Genomic DNA, 22792 nt, shown 5'->3' with positions numbered 1-22792 from the left:
TGGGCATATATACTATCACTTCCTGATTAAGTGCTAGTGCCCTCAGTGGTCTCATTACTGACTCATGTTGAATTTATCAGTGAAAATTTTAGACCCTTCAAGTAATAAAGCTCCTACATCCTACAAACTTGTTTCCCTCCACCGGAACATTTTATTCAGAATTCTGAGTAAAACACCAGGTTTAGTTTATGACACTTGATAGGAAAGAAAGTGATAGATCTTTAGCTTCCTCTTTTATCTCTATGGCTAGAGCTTCCTTAGATCTCAATAGGATTGGAAGCTTATAGTTCAGTTGCTAAGTGGTTTGCGTCTCATGAACAAAGCCCTGAATTTGATTTCCGACACTGGGAAACCAGCTATGGTGCACATGTGTGATCCCAGCTCTTGGGAAGCGGAGGCAGGAGGACCAGAAGTTTAAGATCATCCTCACTAAGTTCAAGGGCAGTCTAGGGTTTGTGAAACCCAGTCTCTAAGACAGGTAAGTAGCTAGGTAGACAGACAGACAGACAGACAGACAGATATTGGAAACAGCATTTTCCCAAGGTCTTATAGAGGAGATGTGTCCTAGTTTACCTTCCTTTGTTGTGACCAAAATCAACTTGGGGAGGAAAGGGTTAATTTGGCGTCTAGTCCATCATTAGGAGAAGCCAAGGCAGGACCTGAAGCAGAGACTGTAAAGGAATGCTGCTTACTGGCTTGCCCTTCATGGCTTGTTCAGTTTGCTTTCATGGACCATTCAGGACCTCCTGCCTTGGGGGCATCACTCCGGTGGCCTGTGCCCTCCCACATCAATCACTAATTTAAAAACGATCCAGAAGCTCACCACAGGCTGACGTTATGGAGACAGTTTTCTCAATTGAGGTTCCCTCTCCTAAGACAATTCTAGCTGTATCAAGTTGACCAAAAAACAAAACAAAAACAAACAAACAAATAAACCCCAAACCAAAAACCCAAAAAAAACAAACCCCAAAACCAAACAAACAAAAACAAAAAACCAAAAAAAACCCTGACCAGTATAAGGTGTTAAGAAAGGTTAAACTTGAGTTATCCAGGACTTCAGAATTTTGAGTGTCTCCTTATTTTGCCCATGTTGGCTTCAGACTCTTGGATCTTAGCCTTGTAAGCAGCTGGGATTATAGGCACCTGCCACTGTTTCTAATTTTCCTTGTTTTTAGATGAGGAAACTTAGGACTTGGCTTATAAAATTATGTGTTCATTGTCATGCATTTAGGAGAGCCAGGACTAGATGTAGATCTTCTGATCCTTGTCGATCAGTGCACTTCCTTGTCAGCTGATGGCAGACATGAGGCTGTTTCTATTTTTATTCAGAGTCTTACCTGCAACTATAGAATTTAAATCAGAGAGGAAACATGCATATGTAGGTAGAGAGCATTAGATTCAGTAGATTCGCAGCAGGAAATGGAGCAGCTGCTGCCACTTAAGTGTCTCATCAGTTTAGGAGCAGGTAAAGGAGCATGTCGGAGAAAGCACACACCACACACACACATATACACACACATACACATACACACACACATATACACACACATACACACACACACACACACACACACATATACACACACACACACACATACCCTCCCGCAGTTAAATGTATCTTTACAGCAATGCAGGCTGTCTACTGAAGAGAGATGAAGCAATGACATGAACTTTAATATTGACGTTATATTAGAATTGCCAGGGAAAAATCTTCTAGCAGTCTGTTTAATTATTTTTCTTTTCTAACAGCATAGTGATAAGGTGCTTAGTTTTTTAAGAGTAGATTTTATAAGTATGAACTTAGAATGTAAGAGGTGAGGAGCACGTTCGTGGCCTTCCTACAAGCTCAAACAAACATGACTGAGAAAGGAGAGTAACGGAGGGAAGGCAGCGATGGAGGACTGAATCCTAGTGTGAGCGAACAGCCCAGGGCATTTTCTGATCAGAACTTTATTTTTGAACTTAGCAACTATTTGGAACACTTCCAGTGTATTTCAAATTACAGGAACATGGAAGACAATGGAGTATGTTTTTAAGAAGGGGCTGAGACTCGTTTGCCCTTAGCAGTAAAACATCCAACCTCACTGCCATGGAGTCCTAGGCGTGAACCTTTTCAGGACTGGGTGACCGGAGGTTTGCTAGTCTAAAAGTAAGACTCTTCTGGGCCCAATGATGTGCCTCATTATTTAGGGGAGGCTCCTATTCTCTCTAGAGTGAGTTTCCAGAGCTATGAAAGGCGTGTGGTATTCTGGCATTAATTCAAACTGGCTGGCCTGAACATAGCTAACTGGTGTAGATATCAGCTTTAGTCATTTATGTTCAGAACATTGGCAGACTAATGAATGTCACGCCTTTTTGTGTGATTAGTGTTGTTGTTAACATTCTCGGACTAATATTGGAAATCAGTGTTTGTTTTTTCTCTCTGTCTCTGTGTCTCTGTCTGTCTGTCTCTGTCTCTCTGTCTTTCTCTCTCCTTCTTTCTCTCCCCCCACTTTTCCTGTGTTATTTAGATCTTAGCAGAAAAGTCTTCATTAACCAGCTCTGGGTTTTAATAATAAAGTCAGCAGCAAGTCAGAACCGACTCTGACACATGTATAGTACATCACACATGCTAAGCGCTGTTCTAAGTGTTTTCTTTATGTTCATTCATTTCTCATGATAACTTTATATGTATTGTTACTGTGGTTTTGAGTTATCTCTGTTTTCAGATGTGGAAAACAAGGCAAGGAGATTGAGTGGAACAATGTAATATAATCCTGTCACTAACTATGTGTAGTTACTTAAGATAGCACAGAGTAAGATCATGGCTCCTCACAGCTCTGCTCTCAATTCTGTCTGAAGTTGGTTATAAAGCTGGGCCTTGGGTGGATATGGGGGACTTTTGGGATAGCATTGAAAATGTAAACGAGGAAAATACCTAATAAAAAAATAAATTTAAAAAAAAAAAAAAAGCTGGGCCTTCCCAGGCCATTTGCACTTTACCCTGGACCCCGCCTTCTCCTCCTCCTCCCTCTCCCCTTTCTATTAGTTGTAGCTACATTTTTGAAAGAAAAAGAAAATTTGTTTATTCCCTTCCTCTTTCCCTCTCTTGGGGCAGCACCTCAAGTAACCAAGGCTAGTTGATCCTCCTGGCTCTCTGTCTCCCAAGTGCTGGGGTTACAAGTCTGTGGCACCTGATGCACGCACTCACTCCCCCTCCACACCACTGTCCCCCGCCCCACCCCCTCAGCCCACTCCCATGCTAGAGCTCAAATTCAGGCCCTCACGTGTGCCAAGCTTGTTACCTGCATGGAGCTAGTCGCAAAGACCCTAGGTAAGTTTTCTTCTTGATGACTGAATCAAAATTGTCACCTGTGTTGTGACGTAATATTTAACAGAGTCACTTTATGTCTTGTTTTAAATATACTGGAAGAAGGAAGGTCTTACTTGGGAAATCACACCCTCTCTGACCCTCCTTCTTCTGCCTGCGCGCTTATAGAAATCTGTGCCCCTGCTGCCATAACTTGATTTCAGCAGCTTTTCATGGGAGCTAATGAGATGATATTGATATAAATTACAAACATTTATAGTTTATTGTAGTCTCTGTTTTACCATATGCATACAATTGTGAAGCCACTGCACAGTAAAGGCAGTCTGTATTCATTACCTCATATCTTCTGTCATCTCCCCTCCCCCTCAATAACTACTGAACTACCTTCTGACCAGTTCAGTTCACACTTGCTAGCATTTTATTTAAATAGATTTATATGATATGTACTCTTTAAAATTTAGTCTCTTGCATTTAACATAATTATTTTGAGATTCATATTTTACATGTATGAATAGCTCATCTTTTTATTACTGAGTATTAATACAATGAAGAGATATACTTCAATTGTTTTGTCCATTTACTTCTTGTTAGACATTTGAGTTACATAAGTTTCTATTACAAATAAAGCTGAAGTGACCATTTAAATATGAGTCACATGCATAGTCTGTGTCTTAGGAAAACACGTAGGAGTGGAATGACTAGATCGTATGGCAGGTATCAAGAAACTATCAGTGTTAGATATTCCCATCAGTAGTGTATGAGACCCTCCGCTCCCAGTCTATTGTAAATATTGTCACCAGTCTGTTAAATTTTAGCATGGTTTGTAGTATTAGTGATACTGGGCATCTTTTCATGTACATAAGTTGTCAGTCATATATCTTCTTTTGTGGAATATCTTTTAAATCTTAGGCATTTGTTTGTTTGTTTTAAGATAACATCTTATAGTTCAGGCTTGCCTCAAACTGCCATGTAGCCATGACTGGTTTTGAACTCCTGATCATTCTGCTTTCACTTCCTGAGTAAGAGCTGGGATTGTAGGCATAAATCATCGTGTCCCATAACTGTGAAATAATTCATCCCCCCCCTTTTTCCCTAGCTTTTTAATATGATGGCTGAAATCACTGATTTGAATCCTTTCTTCATCATCTTCTTTTCCATGTGTCTGTGCATGATAGGAATCTATATGAATGTTTGTATATATATTTATGTGGGTATATGCATTAAGTGTGTAGAGGCCCAAGGCTGACATTTTAAATCTTACTCAGTCATTCTTCACCTTGTTCATTGAGTCAGTGTCTCAGTGCTCACTTAAAACTCACTATGTATTACAGGCTGGCCCCAGAAATTTGTAGTCTCTGCCTTTTGAATGCTAGGATTACCTGTGTTATCTGGCCTGAAACTTTCTATATAGCCAGGGCCCTCAAACTCATGATTTTCCTGCCTCAGTTTCTCTAGTGCTTACATTAAGGTTGCACACTATCACATTCAGTTGAAACCTTTATGGGTTTATAAATATTTTTCCTTTTTATGTCTTAACTTATAGTCTGTTCATGTGCATATGCTCATCTGTACAAATATTCTATTGGCTAGTGTAAAAATGCCAATCAAGGCATTGGCTGATGATATTAAGTCTACTTAACCTTGGTTATGTTTCTAGCTGCTTGGTTTATCATTTACTGAGAAAGGAACAAATTTTTTCTTTTTCTTTCTTTCTCTTTTTTAATTAATCATTCCATTTGTTTACATCTCAAATGATCTTCCACTTCCCAGTTACTTCTTCACAAACCCCCATCCCACAGCTCTCTCCCCCTTCCCCTTGTCTCTATGAGGGTGCTCCCCCACCTACCCATCAGCCCTACTGCTACAGCATCCCCCTTCTCTGGGGCATCAAACCTCCACAGGACCAAGGGCTTCCCCTCTCATTGATGTCAGGCAAAGCCATCCTCTGATACATATGTGTCTGGAGCCATGGATCCATCCCTGTCCGTAGTGGTCTAGTCCTTGGGAGAACTGGGTAGTCTGGCCAGCCGACATTGTTCTTCCTATGGGGTTGCAATCCCCCTCAGCTCCTCCTGACTGGGATCCCCAAGCTCAGTCTGATGGTTGGCTCCAAGCATCCACATCTGCATTGGTCAGTTGCTGGCAGAACCTCCCAAGGAACTGTCACACTAGGTTCCTGTGTTAGCAAGCGCCTCTTGCCAATAGCAACAGTGTCTGTTGTTTGCAGACAGGATGGATCCCCAGGTGGGGCAGTCCCTGGATAGGAGCAGAGATGGAAAGGAATACATTTTGTTTGGAAGATTTTGTTTGGCTCTTGATTTCAGAAGCCTTGTTGCCTTTGGTCTGTAGTAAGGTGTTCTATTCAGGCAGAGATCACTTGGCAGGGAAAACTTTACTTTGTGGTGACTGGAAAGCAAAGAGGGAGTGCATGATAAAGTGATCTGGGCTTCTAATATCCATATTTCACAAATGACCAAACTTCCCTCCGCTAAATCACACCTACAGGTTCCAGGTATAGGTCCTCCACATGTTATAGTTTAGTGTATCTATTTCTGTCTCTTTTCATTATTGATTATTTTATTTTCAAAGTACTGCGGGTTGAACTCAGAAAGTGCTCTCCCATTGAACTATATCCCCAGGCCTTGACTTATGTTTTTAAATTTAAAATACATTACTAGGCACATATGTTTCACACCTGTAATGCCAGCATTTGGAAGACTGAGGCAGGAAAATTGACTTGAATTGGAAGCTAGCCTGGTCTACATGATGACTTTCTGTCTGTCTTTCTTCCTTCCTTCCTTCCTTTCTTCCTTCCTTCCTTCCTTCCTTCCTTCCTTCCTTCCTTCCTCCTTTCCTTTCCTTTTTCCTTTCTTTTTTCCTTTCCTTTCCTTTCCTTTCCTTTCCTTTCCTTTCCTTTCCTTTCCTTTCCTTTCCTTTCCTTTCCTTTCCTTTTTCCTTTCCTTTCCTTTCCTTTCCTTTCCTTTCCTTTCCTTTCCTTTCCTTTCCTTTCCTTTCCTTTCCTTTCCTTTCCTTTCCTTTCCTTCCTCCCTCCCTTCCTTTCTTTTCTTTCTTTCCTAAAAAAAAAAAAAAAAAAAAAAAAAAGGAAGCTGGGCGTGGTGGCACACGCCTTTAATCCCAGCACTCGGGAGGCAGAGGCAGATGGATTTCTGAGTTCGAGGCCAGCCTGGTCTACCAAGTGAGTTCCAGGACAGCCAGGGCTACTCAGAGAAACCTGCTGGGTGTGCTAATACATGCCTTCATTCCCAGCACTTAGGAGGCAGAGGCTGGCAGATCTCTGAGTTCAAGGTTGACTACAGAGTGAGTTCCAGGGCAGCTGGGGCTACATTGAGAAACCCCGTCTTGAAAAAAAAAATAAGTCATAACACTCAGGAGGCAGGAGATCCAGTCTGGTTTGTCTACATAGTGAGCTCCAGGAGGTCGGCCAAGACTACATAGAAATACCCTCTCTCAAAAAGGGAAGTGGCCTCAAGTGGTAGTATGCTAGCCCTATATACATGAAACTCTAGGTAATATTCTCAGTAGGGACCATGTGAACCATGTATAATGACACACTCCTGTAAGCTAAGCACTTAGGAAATAGGGGCAAGAGAGCTAGGAGTACAAAATCATTCTTGGCTACATAGAGACTTGGAGGCCACTCTTAGCTACCTCAGATCCCGCTTCAAACAAACATTCTCTTTAGATAGCTCCTTTTGAAATCTTTTCTGAAAAACCACAGTCTAGATAATGTGTGTTGTGTCCCCATGACTTCTTATGCTTATCTCATCATAGCACTTAACACATTAATTACAGCCTGTTACCCTGCCAGTTTCCCTATCAGTTTGCTTGAAGTCAGCATTTTATATGATCCCACTTTCTAACACTTAGTACTGAAATCAGCTCAGATTAGAAAAGAAGTCAAAGTTTGTCCTTGTCTCTACCATTGTCCCATCTTACTTTTTCACATCCCAAAGCTTCAAGGTTGTCCTGCTGCTGTGCAGCCACCCCGCCAATATTTCTCTAGCCTGATTTTCTCTGTGTTTTGTTGTAGCTCTGTAAGGGGCCTTTATTAGTATGTCCTTATGGTGTTTAATAGACCAGAGGTTTGCACAGTAACCTAGTGGAGTGGGCCTCTCGTCGGAGGCCTAGGCCCAAGACCCAGATATTTTCACAATGATGTTTTGGGGTTTGATATTGACATCATACTAGGAACTAAGATTCCCAGATGGCAGTAGGAAGGGAACCTTTTAGACAACTCAGTTCCAGGTTACATCCCATCCTTAGGAGGAGCCATTTTGGGAGGATTGTATAGCTGGTTTGTTCATAGAATAGATTAGAAAACTCAGTTGTTCAACTAAATTTAAAATCTTTTATTTTGTGTATATGGGTGCTTTGCTTGCATGTATGGCTGTGCACCATGTGTATGCCTGGAGCCCATAGAGGCCAGAAGAGAGTGTCAAATCTCCAGAGAAGGAGTGCTACCACGTGAGTGCTGGGAATGAACCTAATTCCTGCGGAAGAGCAGACAGTGTTCTTAACCACTGAACCATCTCTACTGCCCCTTTTTAATTTTTTAGGTTAGCCTACAAGTAAGCTTTGTGATGCCTTTTCTGTCAACTAGTTCCATGTCTCTCTGAGCCTCCTTTTCACCTTATCTCTCAAAGAGAGCACTTACCACACTGTCTTATTCATTCATTTACTCTTGCAAGTTCTTTCAGAGAGAGCTCTTAAGGATGGAGTTCATGAAGATTCATCCCTGTGCTCGTGATGCACCCTAGCAGCTTCAACAGGGAGTACTAATAAAATCTTGATGAATGAGTGAATAAACAAATGGTGACGATAGCAGATGTAGCTGAGGCAGGTCTTGAATACCTGATCCTCCTGGCTCCACCCCCATGTGCTGGGATCCCAGGTTTGTACCACCATTGTTGGCCAGCTACTATTTCTTTAGCACTTACTATTGGAAAAGAGGTTCCTTATGTCTTTACCACAACATCTAAAAACTCTACTTATCACCATTTTATAAGTAACAAAAATGAGACTGGGATCTTACATTTAATAAGTGACGTTTGGTTCAAGGCACATGATCACCAAGCCCACATTTGTAACTGTCAAGCCATATTTGACTGTCGAACCAGATGATTAACTGAGGTTGACGAGGTGACCAGCCAGTGCACTAATAGCTGTGAGAGGAGACTCAAAAAGGGGTTGGCAACTCCCCTAATAGACGTCGTTCTCTTGGGATGAGGGTTTGAAACCACAGAAGTAGATGAGGGCTTCATCTACAGGCGCCACAAGTCCATTATGGGAAAGAGATACTGACTCAGGACTCGTTTCTTATTGCTTATTCTTTCCCTGGCAAGAGAAAAGATTGGCCAAGGCCCAGGATCTGCCTCGGCGCATCCCTGGAGGATAGCTATAGCTGGAGTGCTAGGAGGGATACTTATTGTTCCTTTGGCTGATGTGCCCTTACCCCACGTATCCACATGACTCACAGCTCCACCTCATCTACTCAGATGTCACGGCAGCAGAGAGGCCTTTCCTTCCTTAAAAAGACTTTTCTGTTTACGTTTATTCTCTTACTGCTTAGTTTTTCTTAATTGTACTTTAATTACCACTTGATGTTTTTATTGTGGATTTTCCATTTTCATATATTTATTATATTATTTATTTGTTTTTAAGACATGGTATTACTATGTAGCCCTGGCCAGCTTGGGACTTGCTATGTAGACCAGCTAACCTTGAACTCACAGAGATCCGTCTACCTCTGCCTGGGTTAAAAGCATGGGACTGTAATGCCAGCTTCTTTAACAATGTGGGAGGTCAGAGGATGGTTTGCTGCAGGAGTTGCTCTTTTCCTTTCACTTTGTAAGACCCAGGAACTGAAGCTTAGTTTGTCAGGCTTGATAGCAAGTGGTTTCCAGGTACTTTTACTCGCGGAGCATCTCATGGACTCAGTTCAGACCGCCTTTTTTGCCTTTCCTCTCAGAATCATAAACACCAGAGGATCTGTGACTTTTGTATTCTCCTGTATTTCTAGGTCCTGGAGTAGGTTCTAGTAAGTAGGGGGGTGTTTAATAATTACCTCCATGAATTATCCTTGAGTTGGCGATGACCTACTTTCAAGAACTTATCATTTAGCTTCAGCAGCTTCTTATTTTCCTTGTCCTTATTCATGACCTTGGACTCCAGACAAACTGGAATCTGTGTTCTCTGTGCATGACCCACACTGTAGTTCTGGATATTGCTCTTATTTCTTTCTTTGATGGTTCTGAATCTCTGTTTACCCAAATTCTGATCATGCTATTTTTTAAATGTATTTTTATTTCATATGCATTGTTTTCCCTGCACATGTCTGTGTGAAGGTGTTAGGTCCCCCAGAACTGGAGTTGCAGACAGTTGTGAACTGGCATGTCGGTGCTGGGAATTAAATCCAGGTCCTTTAGAAGAGAACTCAAAGCCCTTAAGCACTGAGCTATCTCTCCAGCCCCACTCTATTTTTTAAAAGGAGTATTTATTTATTTTTGTACTTTGTGTGTGTGTGTGTGTGTGTGTGTGTGTGTGTGCGTGCTTGAATGAGTTTATATACACTATATGTGTGGAACTGGAATTCCTGTTGTGAGACCTGTGATGTGGGTGTGAACTGAATCAGGGTCCTTTGTAAGAGCAATGAGCTCCCTTAACTGTGGAGCTAGATCTCCAGGCAATGCACTCCTTTTTAAAACGAATGTATGTGCAGGCAATTACTACTGATAGATATTGCTAGATTGTAAGCTATAGTACTTGAAATAGGGACCTCCTTCTTAGCTCTATTCTGTCTCCAGGGCCTAGCTTGGAAGAGTACTAAATAAATGTTTATTGAGTGGCAGAATGAATATTTTACAGAAAGGGAAATTTTGGCTCATATCAGTTAAGTCATTTATCCCAAATTGTCCATGTTAGATAAGATGGAAATTAAAGTCTTTAGCTTCAAATTTATATTATATATTTTATAATACAAAGCTAGCAGGGCCAAGCCTAAACACACATGCCTGTAATCCTAGAATGTGGGAAATGGAGACTGGAGGATCAGGAGTTCAAGGCCAGCCTTAATTACATAGTGAGATTGAAGATCGTGTAAGCTCTATGTTTCTCTTGTTTCAAAAACCAAAACTCGTGGTGGCGCACGCCTTTAATCGGGGCCGGGCGTGGTGGCGCACGCCTTTAATCCCAGCACTTGGGAGGCAGAGGCAGGTGGATTTCTGAGTTCGAGGCCAGCCTGGTCTACAAAGTGAGTTCCAGGACAGCCAGGGCTATACAGAGAAACCCTGTCTCGAAAAAACCAAAAAAAAAAAAAAAAAAAAAAAAAAAAACCAAAACTAACCAAGCAACCAGACATATCCAGAAACAAAGAGATTGGAGATGACAGTTACTTGTCTTGTAGATTCTTACTTTCTTTTAAAACTTTTATTTTTGAGACTCTTTTACATGCATACAATAAAATATTATCTCATGTAGTCCTCCCTCCTCCTAAGCACCCCTGATTCTAAACACTCAATTTGCCAACTTCTTGCTTGTTTGTTTTAATAATACACACCACACACACACACACACACACACACGCACACACACACACATGTTGGGGCTATCTACTGGAACATAAGAACTTACCAGTGGCACCATATATATTCAATAAAGCATGTTCTCCCGATATCTACAAGTGTATCTTTCTTTTGAGTGTTGTTATAATCTCTAGAGTTTGGTCTTTTCTTATTCTGTATAGCATTGTTCATCATTTTGCCTATAGATGATGTCTTTGATATTCTGGGGACCACACAAGACAGGTTTGGTGAGGTGTATGGTTTTAGGATACTGTTTTCCTGGTCTAATGTCCTCTTGGGGTTTGGTCATTCTTGCCATCTGCAATCTGTACCTGATCTCTTATAAGCTCTTCTTGCCAAGTTCTGTAATCTCCTATTGTCAGCAGTCACTCTATACTTGCTGTGTATGGCCTTTTTCCTTCCTTGGCCAGAGATTCTTTCCATTTTGGGGTGGGGGGTGTTGAGAATGCAGTCTGAGCCTGATGGTGCATGCCTGTAATCCTATCACTCTCAGAATACAGACATCCTTCACTTCATAGCAAGTATGAGGACCTATATTGTCTAATATGAGATCCTATCCCAAACAAAACAAAAACATTAACAATAACAAAAAAGTGGAATGAGAAAGTAGAATAAGACTTAACTTTCAGGTACTTGACTCTTAGGCATCAGAGGCCCTGGTGTCTCAATTAGATTGTTGCATGAGATCATGTTGAAACTCAGAGTTATTATCAGAGATACAGATAACATGGAGGATACAGCTCATTATGGCTTATGTTGTTAGGTTTGCAGTGACTTTAGGTGGATGACACCATGCTATCAAGCCCTGCCTAGATGGGGCTGCTGCCTAGGTAACTGAATAATACATAGAGCTAAAAACAAACAAATAAACAAAACATTGCCTTGAGGTTTGGCAGGACACTGAAGCCATATCTTTCCCTGTGACTTAGCTGTATAGGGATCGATTGGTCAGAAGCCATCCTTGGGGTACAATCATCCTCTTAGAGAACCTCTGCCTCAATGCAGTATTTAAAGCAGTGGTTCTCAGGTGGGGGCAGTTTTGCCTTTTGAGGGACATATTAAGCAGTAACTGAAGACAGATGTTTTTATTGTAACAGCAGCATTGCTGATGGCATCTACTGGGTACATGCTAGAGATATTTGTTAAATGTCCTGCAGTGATCCAGAGCACATCCCCTACAATAAAGATAACCCCACCCAACAAAATGTCATTGATGCAGAGGCTGAGAACCACTGGTCTAGAGTGACTCTTGCCTGTCTCCATGTGGAGGGTACTGATTAGAACATGCCAAGGATTTATGCCCAGGCTTGTGTTAAGGCGTCTTCTTAGTAGACAAAAGGCCCTTGAAGCACCGCTGGCCTCAGGCTTTTCTACCAACAAAAAAGGTGCCTTCCTTCCACTCTACACGCCAAGCAGAAAGGCCTCTTTGTGTTGGATGAGGCCATGCTCACTTGGCACAATTACAGGGCTGTGTTGTTTTCTGAACTTTACAGGCTGGCACTTGTCTGTCTGCCTCATGTGTATCACTCTCTTATCCCTTCATTACCAGACATTCCCGACTACAGTAAATGACTACATTGATAATGTGTTAGGATATATTTTCATTTTTCAGTAATAATGTGTTAGGATATATTTTCATTTTTCAGTAATAATAGCTAATTCATTCTACTTTCCTCAGTATTTTTCTTAACACTAAATCCATTATCCTTTTCAAGCCATAGGGTTTGAATATATCTCTTGGAAATTAATTTCTTTCTTCCAGTGTATTTTTGACTGGGAATTAGACATTCAACCAAGCAGTGACTAGCTAGAGACCCTTTGTGGTCTGTGGTATCTTGTCTTGTAGAAACATTCTCAGAGCACATTCAGTATACCTGCCTACCTGCCTCATTTTCTCTCCTGGCTCCTTCTCCTCTCACCTCCTGATAGTCTACGCTACTCTCAGAACCACTCAGCATCAGAGCCTTTGTCCTGAGCATGGAATCAGTTTTGCCTTCAACTTTGCTGTGCTCAAGGTGTTTTCCTGGTTTCCTTCACTGTAGTTACATTTTAGTGGAAGCAGGAGCATAAAGGGACATATTCCAAATTGCCAACCTTTGTAGTTCATGTGAGAGTGATTGAAAAAAGTAGGTATGGTTATGCCTGCCTACGATCAGAGAATTATCTATCTGAGTTTTTGCTTTCTTGTTGTAAAGATAGGGCCTCTTTATAAAGCATGGGTGGCCGCTGGGCAGTGGTAGCACATGCCTTTCATGTGGATCTTTCTGAGTTCAAGGACAGCCAGTCTACAGAGTGAGTTCCAGGATAGCCAGGGCTACATAGAAAAACCTGCCTTGAAAACCCAAAACAGTAACAATAATTAGCACAGGTAGCCTGTTACTCCACCTGCTTTAGACTCCCAAGGGATAGAATTATAGACCTAAGTTGCTCTGTTTTTGACAGACATTTCAGAAGTACTTAGATAAATGAACTCCTGATCCTTCGGTCTCTGCCTTTTGAGTGTTGGGATTGCAGTTATGAGCTGTCATGCCTGACTTTATTGTGTTATTTAAGTGTTCTCTCTCTGTATTCATATAATAAGGCTTAAGTTGCTATGTGAGATGTATATATAAATGTAAAAAAAAACCCATATTTTAAAAGACACTCATACTATATAGCCTAGACTGTTTTCAAATTTATTATGTAGATCTAGTTGGCCTTAAATATGTGGTCAGCCTGCTTCAGCCTCCTACGCGCCTAGATCACATACTTGTACTCCCACTCTGATAAGAAAAGCAAATATCTCAGTAAAAGGTACTTACTACCAAGCCTGACAACCTGAGTTCAACCTCTGGGACTCACGTGCAGGAAAGAGAACTTAGTTTTTCAAGTTGTTCTCTTACCTCCGGTCTCTATGTACATCACAAACAATAACAATACATTTTAAAACCTTAAAAGTCAGCGGGGCATGGTGGCCCATGTGTTTAATCCCAGCACTCAGGAGGCAGAGGCAGGCGGATTTCTGAGTTCAAGGCCAGCCAAGTTAGTTCCAGGACAGTCAGGGCTATACAAAGAAACCCTGTCTCGAAAAACAAAACAAAACAACAACAAAACAAAACAAAACAAAAAAAAAAAAAAAGAAAGAAAGAAAGAAAAAGAAAAAAAAAAAGACGAAAACCTTAAAAGTCCAATGAAATCATATCTTGTTGCTGCAGTTCAGTATGTCTATATTATGGGAGCCATCTGATGACACATTCCTTCCACCCTTTCTCACTAGCTAAGCTACTGTGAACTATGATTTGTACAGTAAATCATGATCTCATTTAACCTCAATTGGTTTGAACATACTCCTTGTAAGTCTACTTTTGCTCCTTTATATAGCAATTAACTTGCTTTTTTTTTTTTTTTTTTTTTTTTTTTGAGAAAGCATCTCACTGTGTAACCCTAGCTGGCCTGGAACTTCCATTGTGGACCATCTATCTCTGCCTTCTGAGTACTAGCATTAAAGGCAAGACCCATCCACCAAGCAGCAATGAATAGAGATAATAGTAGATAATGAATGGAGGTAAACTTTAAACATGTCTGAACAGCACATGAATGTAAAATCATTTTAACAAGACACTTTTTATGATTGCCCATTTGAAATACCCCCAACATTAAGATATGAAGAGTTGAGCTGCTATGGTACTCTGACGTTGGTGATCATGTGATTTAACATGTTGTGAATGATTGCTTGGTAATATTTTTGGTTAGAACTGGCTTCTATTATAACAGAAATTCTTCTCAATTTTCAGTAAGGAAAAGAGAGAAGTTAACTTGTACAAAACTAAAATATCTATGGATGAGGGGCCTTGAGCAGGTATTCTCTGACTCAGGGGTTTAATGATATCAGTTACATTCATCTCCTGGCTCTGTTTTGCCTCTGAATGGGAATTGCAACAGAGACAGGGAGGAGAGATGGATAGATGAGTGGATGGATAGATGGGTGGGTGGGTAGATAGATAGATAGGACAGAAAGAAGGAAGATAGACAAACAGACAGATAGCATAAAGGCTTATAAAATGAGCTGTAGAATCAGTCTGTTTGAGACAAAATCTTGATCTTACCAATTCCTACAATATCTAGCTGGATAACTTTGGGAAGATTATGTATAATCTTTTAGTGGCTCAGTTTCATCATCATTATAGTTAGGATAAAATAGGATATCTATTTCATGAGGTATTGATAAAGATTAGTGAGTTAAAATATCTGAGATGCTTAAACACTATCATCATTTGGTGCTATATAAGTGATGGTTTCTGTTAATATAATCATTACTAATATTGTAGTTCAGGATCAGTTCATCTAGATACCAATAGACCCAACATGCAAGACAGTGCCCTGTGAGTCAATAAACAAAAATCGTAGAGCTTTGTTTCTTTACATCTTATTTCAGAAATAAGCTGTATCCAGGAGCGTGAAATGTACTAGTTGGCTCATCTTGACTTACGTGTTCTACTCCTAGAGGTGGATTTAGCATGGTCTGAAGCATATTATCTGAGAGCAAAGGATAGGTGGCTCTCCCAGTACAAACTCAGGGTATGATTATTAAGGAAAAGGGAAATGGATTCTTGGTGGTAACATGATCCATGATCATTATAATGTTATGAGATCATATCGGTGGTCATGCAATGCTATAGCAATCTCTCTGGGGTCAATTCTTGGTAGTTTATGTCTTCCACTGGATAACATTTGTCTTAAATTTGAATTGCTTCCAGGCATGGTGCCCCATACCTTTTTTTTTTTTTTTTTTTCTGAGACAGAGTTTCTCTGTATAGCCCTGGCTGTCCTGGAACTCACTTTGTAGACTAGGCTGGCCTTGCACTCAGAAATCCGCCTGCCTCTGCCCCCTGAGTGCTGGGATTAAGGGTGTGCACCACCACGCCCGGCAGGCCCATACCTTTAATTCCAGCAGTTAGGAAGCAAAGGTAGGCAGATCCCTGTGATTGGTGAATTTGATTAGCCTGTTGCAGGCCAGCCAAGATTTGTGTCTCAAATATATATATATTTGCATATATATGTATATTATATATGCATATATATATATTACATTTTGTGGGGTTGGAGAGATATGTCAGCAGTTAAGAACACTAATAGCTCTTTTAGTGGACTGGGGTTCAATTTCCTAGAACCCACACATGGTGGCTCACAACCTTTTGTAACTCTGGTTACAAAGGGGGATCTAATTCCCTCTTCAGGACACCAAGGGAACTGCCCACAGAAAGCACAAACATATATGTAGGCAAAATCCCATATACAAAATAATTTTACATTTTAAGCTGTAGTTTATATAAAAACAGTAGTTGTTAAAATACTAAATTTAATATATGTTTAAAATTATTTCATTATGTCTATATGTATGTGAGTATGGGCACGTGTATGCTACAGTGTGCATGTAGAGGTCAGATGACATCTTTTGAAAGTTGGATCTTTTCTTTTACCATGGAGTCCTCAGGTAGGTATTGGCCATCCAATTTGGGTTCTGGGAACTGGATTCAGGTCCTCTGGAAGAAAAGCAAGTGCTCTTAATCCCCGACCCAGCTCTTCAACCCTTCCCCCAAGATATACATGACACTATTTTCTTCTTCTTCTTCTTCTTTTTTTTTTTTTTTTAATCGAGACGGGGTGGTTTCTCTGTGTAGCCCTGGCTGTCCTCCTGGAGCTCACTCTGTAGACCAGGCTGGCCTCGAACTCAGAAATCCGCCTGCCTCTGCCTCCCAAGTGCTGGGATTAAAGGCGTGCGCCACCACGCCCGGCTGACACTATCTTCTAAAATCCCAGACAGTTGTCTTCTGTTATCACTATTTTTATGAATTATAAATATAAACCCAAATTTGTCACTGAAGTTGAGAGCCTGTTTTTATAGCTAGATGAGCCAATATTTTTTTTTTTGCTTCTGTTTTTGCATGTATATGTGTGTGTGTGCTGGTCATGTGCATTTGTGTTTTTGCATGTGTGTGGGCTCACACAGTCTTAGTTGTGATAAAGCATCATAAGCAAAAGCACTTGGTTATGGAAGGGTCCAACTGAGCTTACATTTGTAGTTCATCATAAAGAGAAGGCAGGGTAGCAATTCAAGGCAGAACACTGGAGGGAAGCAGGAACTGAAGCAGAAGTCACGGGGACACAGCAAACTGGCATTCTCCTTATGGCGTGCCCAGTCTGCTTTTTTTATAGCATCACCAGTTCAAGGGTAGCACAGCACACAATGTGGTCCTTCCCACACCACATCACCAATCAAGTAAATGCCCCACATATTATTGCCATGGGGTTATTTTCTCAGTTGAGGTTCCTTCTTCCCAAATGACTTTATCTTCTGTAAGGCTGACACTGAACTAGCCACTAGCCATCACATACAGGAATGTGGGCATGCATGCACGTGCATTCACATGTTTGTGGAGGTCAGATACTGACATTGAGTGCTCTCCTTAATTGCTCTCCACTTTATGTATTCAGTTAAGGTCTTCCTCTTGAATTCAGAGCTCACTGATTCAGCTAGGCTGGCTAGCGAGCTTTACTTGTCTCTGCCTTCCAAGGTGCTGGGATTATAGGTGGGCCACCATGACCACCTGTCATGTATGTGGGTGCTGGAGATCCAACCTTAAGTCCTCATGTTTGTGTGGTAAGTGGTTTACCTGAAAACCATCTCCACACTCCTGTTTTTACTTTTACCTATTCAAAAGAAATATAAAGATATAGAATTTGAAATTTATATATAGCAAGCTATCTTGACCAGTTTTGTGGAACAGAACTTTGTACAGTACTGGAAATGTTGTATAATTAGCATGGTGGCCACTGATGGCTTGTAGCTATTGTATATCTCTGGGTGGAGTGGTGCCACTGATGGAGAGGATTTACTAACCTAACCTTAAGAGTTCGATTTAAACAGCCACTGGTGGCTGCTGGCTGCCTCTTAGACAGTGCAGTTCTGCATAGAAGCTTCAAATAAGAGAATAACTGTAAAGTACCCATCTTGTAGCAGTGAATTTGTTAAACTGCTTTGGCTCTTGGATTTGCAAATGTGTCACGCACACAGACACATCACACACACACAGGTCTAGCCCAACCACCTATTTCATCAGTTTCATAAGTGCATATGCACATTTATACACACACACACACACATATATATATATGTATATCAATACCCATATGTATATACATACATATAGACAGATATATATTCATATATACATTTGGTGGATGAAGCAGAGCCCTAAAAGTCCACACTTTATTTCTTCTCTCTAGCCTTTTTATACCTTCTTAGACAAAAGTTCTTCATAAAATTACCTCATAGATAAAATGTTACACAAAAGGGAAGATGCAAAAGAATGTTGATAGTTAAGTTCAAAGCAAGCAGTGTTTTATTCTATAAACTCATTATAAGTCCAAAGCACCAGTTTCACACGGCCTTGCTTTATCATGGCTCACACCTGTGGTCTCATCCTTGGACCTGACCTAGAATGAATGTTTTTCGTTGATCACAAATCTATATCTATTCTTAGTTTAATTTATGAAAGCTCATTGTATTCCGTATTATGCAGCCTTTCCTTACTATTCTATGAGGAATGTACACATTCTCTTCTTGATTCTAACTTTATTATCTTTCTGGCGAAACAACTAAAACTAGCTCTTTAAATTTTCTTCCTAAAATTATTTGAATGAAATCAGGAATTCTATAGAGTCACTAATTCATCTAAACAGCATTAATTCATGAAAGCTCATCTTCATTTTGATCCACGGGAAATTTGCCCAATAGGGTGGGCTGGTGCCCAGGAATCATTGGACTATGTAATAATGGCAAGAAGGGCACATCAAAAGTGAGAAGCAGTCCTGGGAAGAAGTCTCTGGGGCTGTGCCTCTCCAGAGTGCACCCATCACAGCCATGCGAAATTGTGGGTCATCTCCAGGAAACTCACTTGCTTGCCATAGCCTTTCTTAGGTGGCTTCTGTCAATGAATTATTTTAGATAAAATCCTACTAGGATTGAACCATGGTCCTCTGCAAAAACAAGTGCTCTTAACTGCTGAGCCATCTCTCCAGTCCTTCATCCATTTCTTTAATCCATGCTTCACTGATGCTATTAAGATTAAGTTTTTGTACTGGAAACCAACTTCTAAGAAGAAAGCTTGGCATTATGTGGGCCAAGATGAAAGTTGGTTAAATTGGATGGGTGGCTCTCAGTACTCATAACATTTATAATAATTTAAAAAAAACTTATCTTGGCCTGAGATTTAGCCATGTTCTTACCTAGATTACTGAGTTTGATCCCTAACACCAAATAAACTGAATGTGATTGCTCCTACCAGTAATCTTAGCATTTGAGAGGTGAGGGAAGAGGATCAGAAGTTCACAGTCATCCTTAGCCACATTTTGAGTGCCAGGAAAACCTGGGACATGTCAGTCCTTATCTAAAAATACATACATTATTTTGTGGTTTTTGTTTGTTTGATTGGTTGGTTTGTTTTGAGATAGTTGCAGCTTCAATCTCACTATGTAGCTAAATTGTCCTTGAATTCATGATCTTTTTTAATATCCCCAGTGCTAGGATTATGGGTGTGTTCACCATGCTCAAGTTTAAAACTATGTTAAAATAAAATGTATTGAGACATAAAGAAAATACAGATAAATTATTTTATTTTATTTATGAGGTAGGGTCTATGTATTTACTCTCGACAGGTCTCACTCTCTAGCCCAGACTGGCTTGAAATGCCATCCTTTTGCCTCAGCTTCCTGTAAAATGGGATTATAGTCATGAGGCACTATGTTCCATAATATATTTATTTTAAATATAAAGTTGATAGATTTTGATAGATGACATAATTTATATAATCACCACATTCAAGATATAGAATATCTCTTTCCTCTCAAATTATTGCTTTTTACTCTGTCCCAGTCAGTTCTGGCTGAAACCAATCATTGTTAGTCTACTCCTTTCAGACTTAAAGATGTTATGGACACGGGAATGTTAAGAACACAAACATGACAAGTGCGTGGTCAGCATGGCTGCAGTGTAAGTTAAGGTACACTGCTTGAGAGTATCATAAATTACTTCAACACTGTCATCTTTCAGACTCAAAAGGAATACGGGGGTGGGGGGAGACAACTAAATCAAAGAAATTTTTGGAGTAATGTTTTTCTTTGTCTTTCTACAGTGTACAACTGGACTGTGGATGAGGTGATACAGTGGCTGATTACGTATGTGGAGCTGCCACAGTATGAGGAGACCTTCCGGAAGTTGCAGCTTACTGGCCATGCGATGCCAAGGTTAGAAATTGAGTGGGATTTTTCTCTTGAGGGTGTAGGGAACAGTCTGGGAGTGGGTCTGCCTTCAGGTTGCTCTGGGCAATTCAGTACGGCTTCATCCTCAGCAGAGTCTGCAACCAGCTGCTCCTCTCATATCTATTGTGTGTTTGCTCTAAAACATGAAGGCCACTTTGTTTTGTTTTCTTATGTAATAAGTTTTATCACTCCTGGGAATCATATCAATGGCTTCCATTTGTTGACTGCTGAGTATATGCCAGGCATGCTCAGTGGGTAAAGTACTTGTCTCTAAGCTTATGACTTGGAGTTCAATCCCTGGAATTCACATGATGGAAAGGGAAAACTAAACTGACTCACACAAATGGATCTGTACACATGCACCATAGAACATGACCTCCCCGCCCCATACACTACAAGTAAATAAATAAAGTAAACTGGTTTATTAAGTCTATTGTGAGGATGCAGTGATCAATGAGGGTTGTCTTAGGGACTCTATTGCTGTAGTGAAACACCATGACCAAAAAAGCAAGATGGGGAAAAAAGAATTTATTCAGCTTACACTTCCACATTATTGTTATCACCAAAGGAAGCCAGGACAGGAACTAAAGCAGGGATGGAGACAGGAGCAGAGGTCATGGAGAGTTGCTGCTTACTGGCTTGATTCCCTTGGATTGCTCAGCCTACTTCTTTATAGAACCTAGCCCAGGGACGACTAGCCCAGGGACGGCACCACCTATAGTGGCTTGACCATTCCAAATTGATAACTAGATCTCATGGAGGCTTTTCCTCAACTGAAGCTCCTTCTCTGACTTCAGCTTGTGTCAAGTTGCCCAGAAACAAGCCAGTACACATGTGAAATAGCAGAACACTATTAGATAGTGTTAGTGAATACTGTCATCACTGGTGTCACTGAGAATTAGCTCGTAGGACGAATGGTGATAATACAAAATCCATTTTGCAGAAGTGACCTAAATAATTTTAGAATTCCCAGGCTTTCAGAAAGCACCCCTACTTTACGTAAATTACACAGAAGACCAGGTGTGGTGGTGAATGTCATTAATCCTAATACTCCAAGAGACAGAAGACAGTGGATCTTTGTTAGTTGGAGGGCAGCCTGGTTGACCTAGTGACTTCCAAGACAGCCAGGGATACACAGAGACCTTGTGGACCTTGTGACAAAAAATAAAATTAAAAATTTACATAAAGAAGAATTGAGGTCGCTGGGGAGGAACCAAGCAGCTTATGATTAGACAAGTGAGAATGCTTAGGACCAGACGCCAGATCTCCTGCCCAGCTGCTCACATTGCCGAGTTACCTCTCTCGTTGGATGTCCTGATTGCTTTCCAAGTGCAGAGGAGGAATAGCTGCCATTCCTTTATGCTCATACAGAAGTGGAAGGCACTCACTGTGATGTCAGAAGCTTTTCTTCTAGCTGAGGAAATAAAGCTATGTAGTAGAAAAGATAACCAATGGTACAGGGTAGTAAGTGTTAACTATGCCCTTAGAGGACTCAGGCACGTGGTTTCCATCTTTCTGTATCTTATATTCATCTCATTTTATACCTGCTGTGTTTTAACAGAAAAATGAGGAAATCTAATTTTTCTTCAGTCATTTTAATTTTTAATAAATCAAAGTCTTATTATCAGTGTGGTTAAAGGTCATAAAACCTACATTCATCTTATTAGGAGTAAACTGTATTGCACTTACTAAGATAGTTATTAATAGGACTAACTCAGTGGTTTATAAGTAAGTTTATATGTAGTAGCAATGGGTTAGAATTAGGGCTGTTTAGAAGGCCCAAGAACAAGTGGGTCATTGAGCATGGTGTTCTTACCTGGACTGGACAAGAGAATACATTGTCTCATGAAGAGAGGTGGGGACAAATATATAGAAGAATCCCTAGAAGCAGAAGCACAAGAGAAATCACTGGTGAGATTCTCAGCAAGTAAAACACCTATGTTTGAGCCCAAGAACTTTAAAACAAAAGCTAGATATGTGGGTGCATATCTGTAATCCCAGCACTTCACAGTGATATGGGAGGTGGAGACAGAATTTCTTGGAAGCCCATGAGCTAATTAGCCTGGAATTATGTCTCCTGGGAGAAATAAGAGAAACCTCCCTTCAACAATGTGGAAGGAGAGAATCAACTCCTGAAAGTTGTTTCCAGACCTCCACATATGTACATACATACATATATAAAACAAGAATAAATAAATAAATAAGAAGCATAAAAATGTGTAATTAGGTATGGGAATGTCCACAGATTGTTAGTCCTTAGAGAGGAGATTGTAGCTATGGAGAGAGAGGGTGATCAAATTTTTGGTAAATACTCCCTGTTAGGAGACAACTTATACTGGTGGTGGAAAGATGGCTCAGCAGCTAAGAAGAGTTGCTGCTCTTCCAGAGGACCTGGGTTCAATTCCCAGCACCTGTATGGGAGCCCAGCTATCTGTAAATCCAGTTCCAGGATTTCCAGTGCCTTCTTCTGGCCTCTGTGGGTGCTACCTAGATCTAGTGTAGAGACAGACACACAGGCAAACACTCATAAACATACAGTACAGTACAATACAATACAATACACTCACTTGTTTAGACTGTG

At 40.6% G+C, this 22792-nt stretch overlaps 1 protein-coding gene across 4 annotated transcripts in view; it reads left to right on the top strand.

Annotated features, from left to right (window-relative positions):
- Positions 1-22792, top strand: part of Stim1 (stromal interaction molecule 1) — a 167324-nt gene that overhangs the window by 120025 nt on the left and 24507 nt on the right. For all 4 annotated transcript variants that reach the window (XM_021166503.3, XM_021166505.2, XM_021166502.3 and 1 more), the window contains one exon: positions 20085-20196. In XM_021166503.3, coding sequence (XP_021022162.1) covers positions 20085-20196 — 112 coding nt within the window. The remainder of the gene's footprint in view (positions 1-20084; positions 20197-22792) is intronic.

The sequence above is a fragment of the Mus caroli genome, unplaced genomic scaffold (genome assembly GCF_978045245.1).
Source record: "Mus caroli unplaced genomic scaffold, Mus_caroli_1 scaffold_8, whole genome shotgun sequence".
NCBI lineage: Eukaryota > Metazoa > Chordata > Mammalia > Rodentia > Muridae > Mus > Mus caroli.
This window is presented reverse-complemented; position numbering and strand designations above follow the sequence as displayed.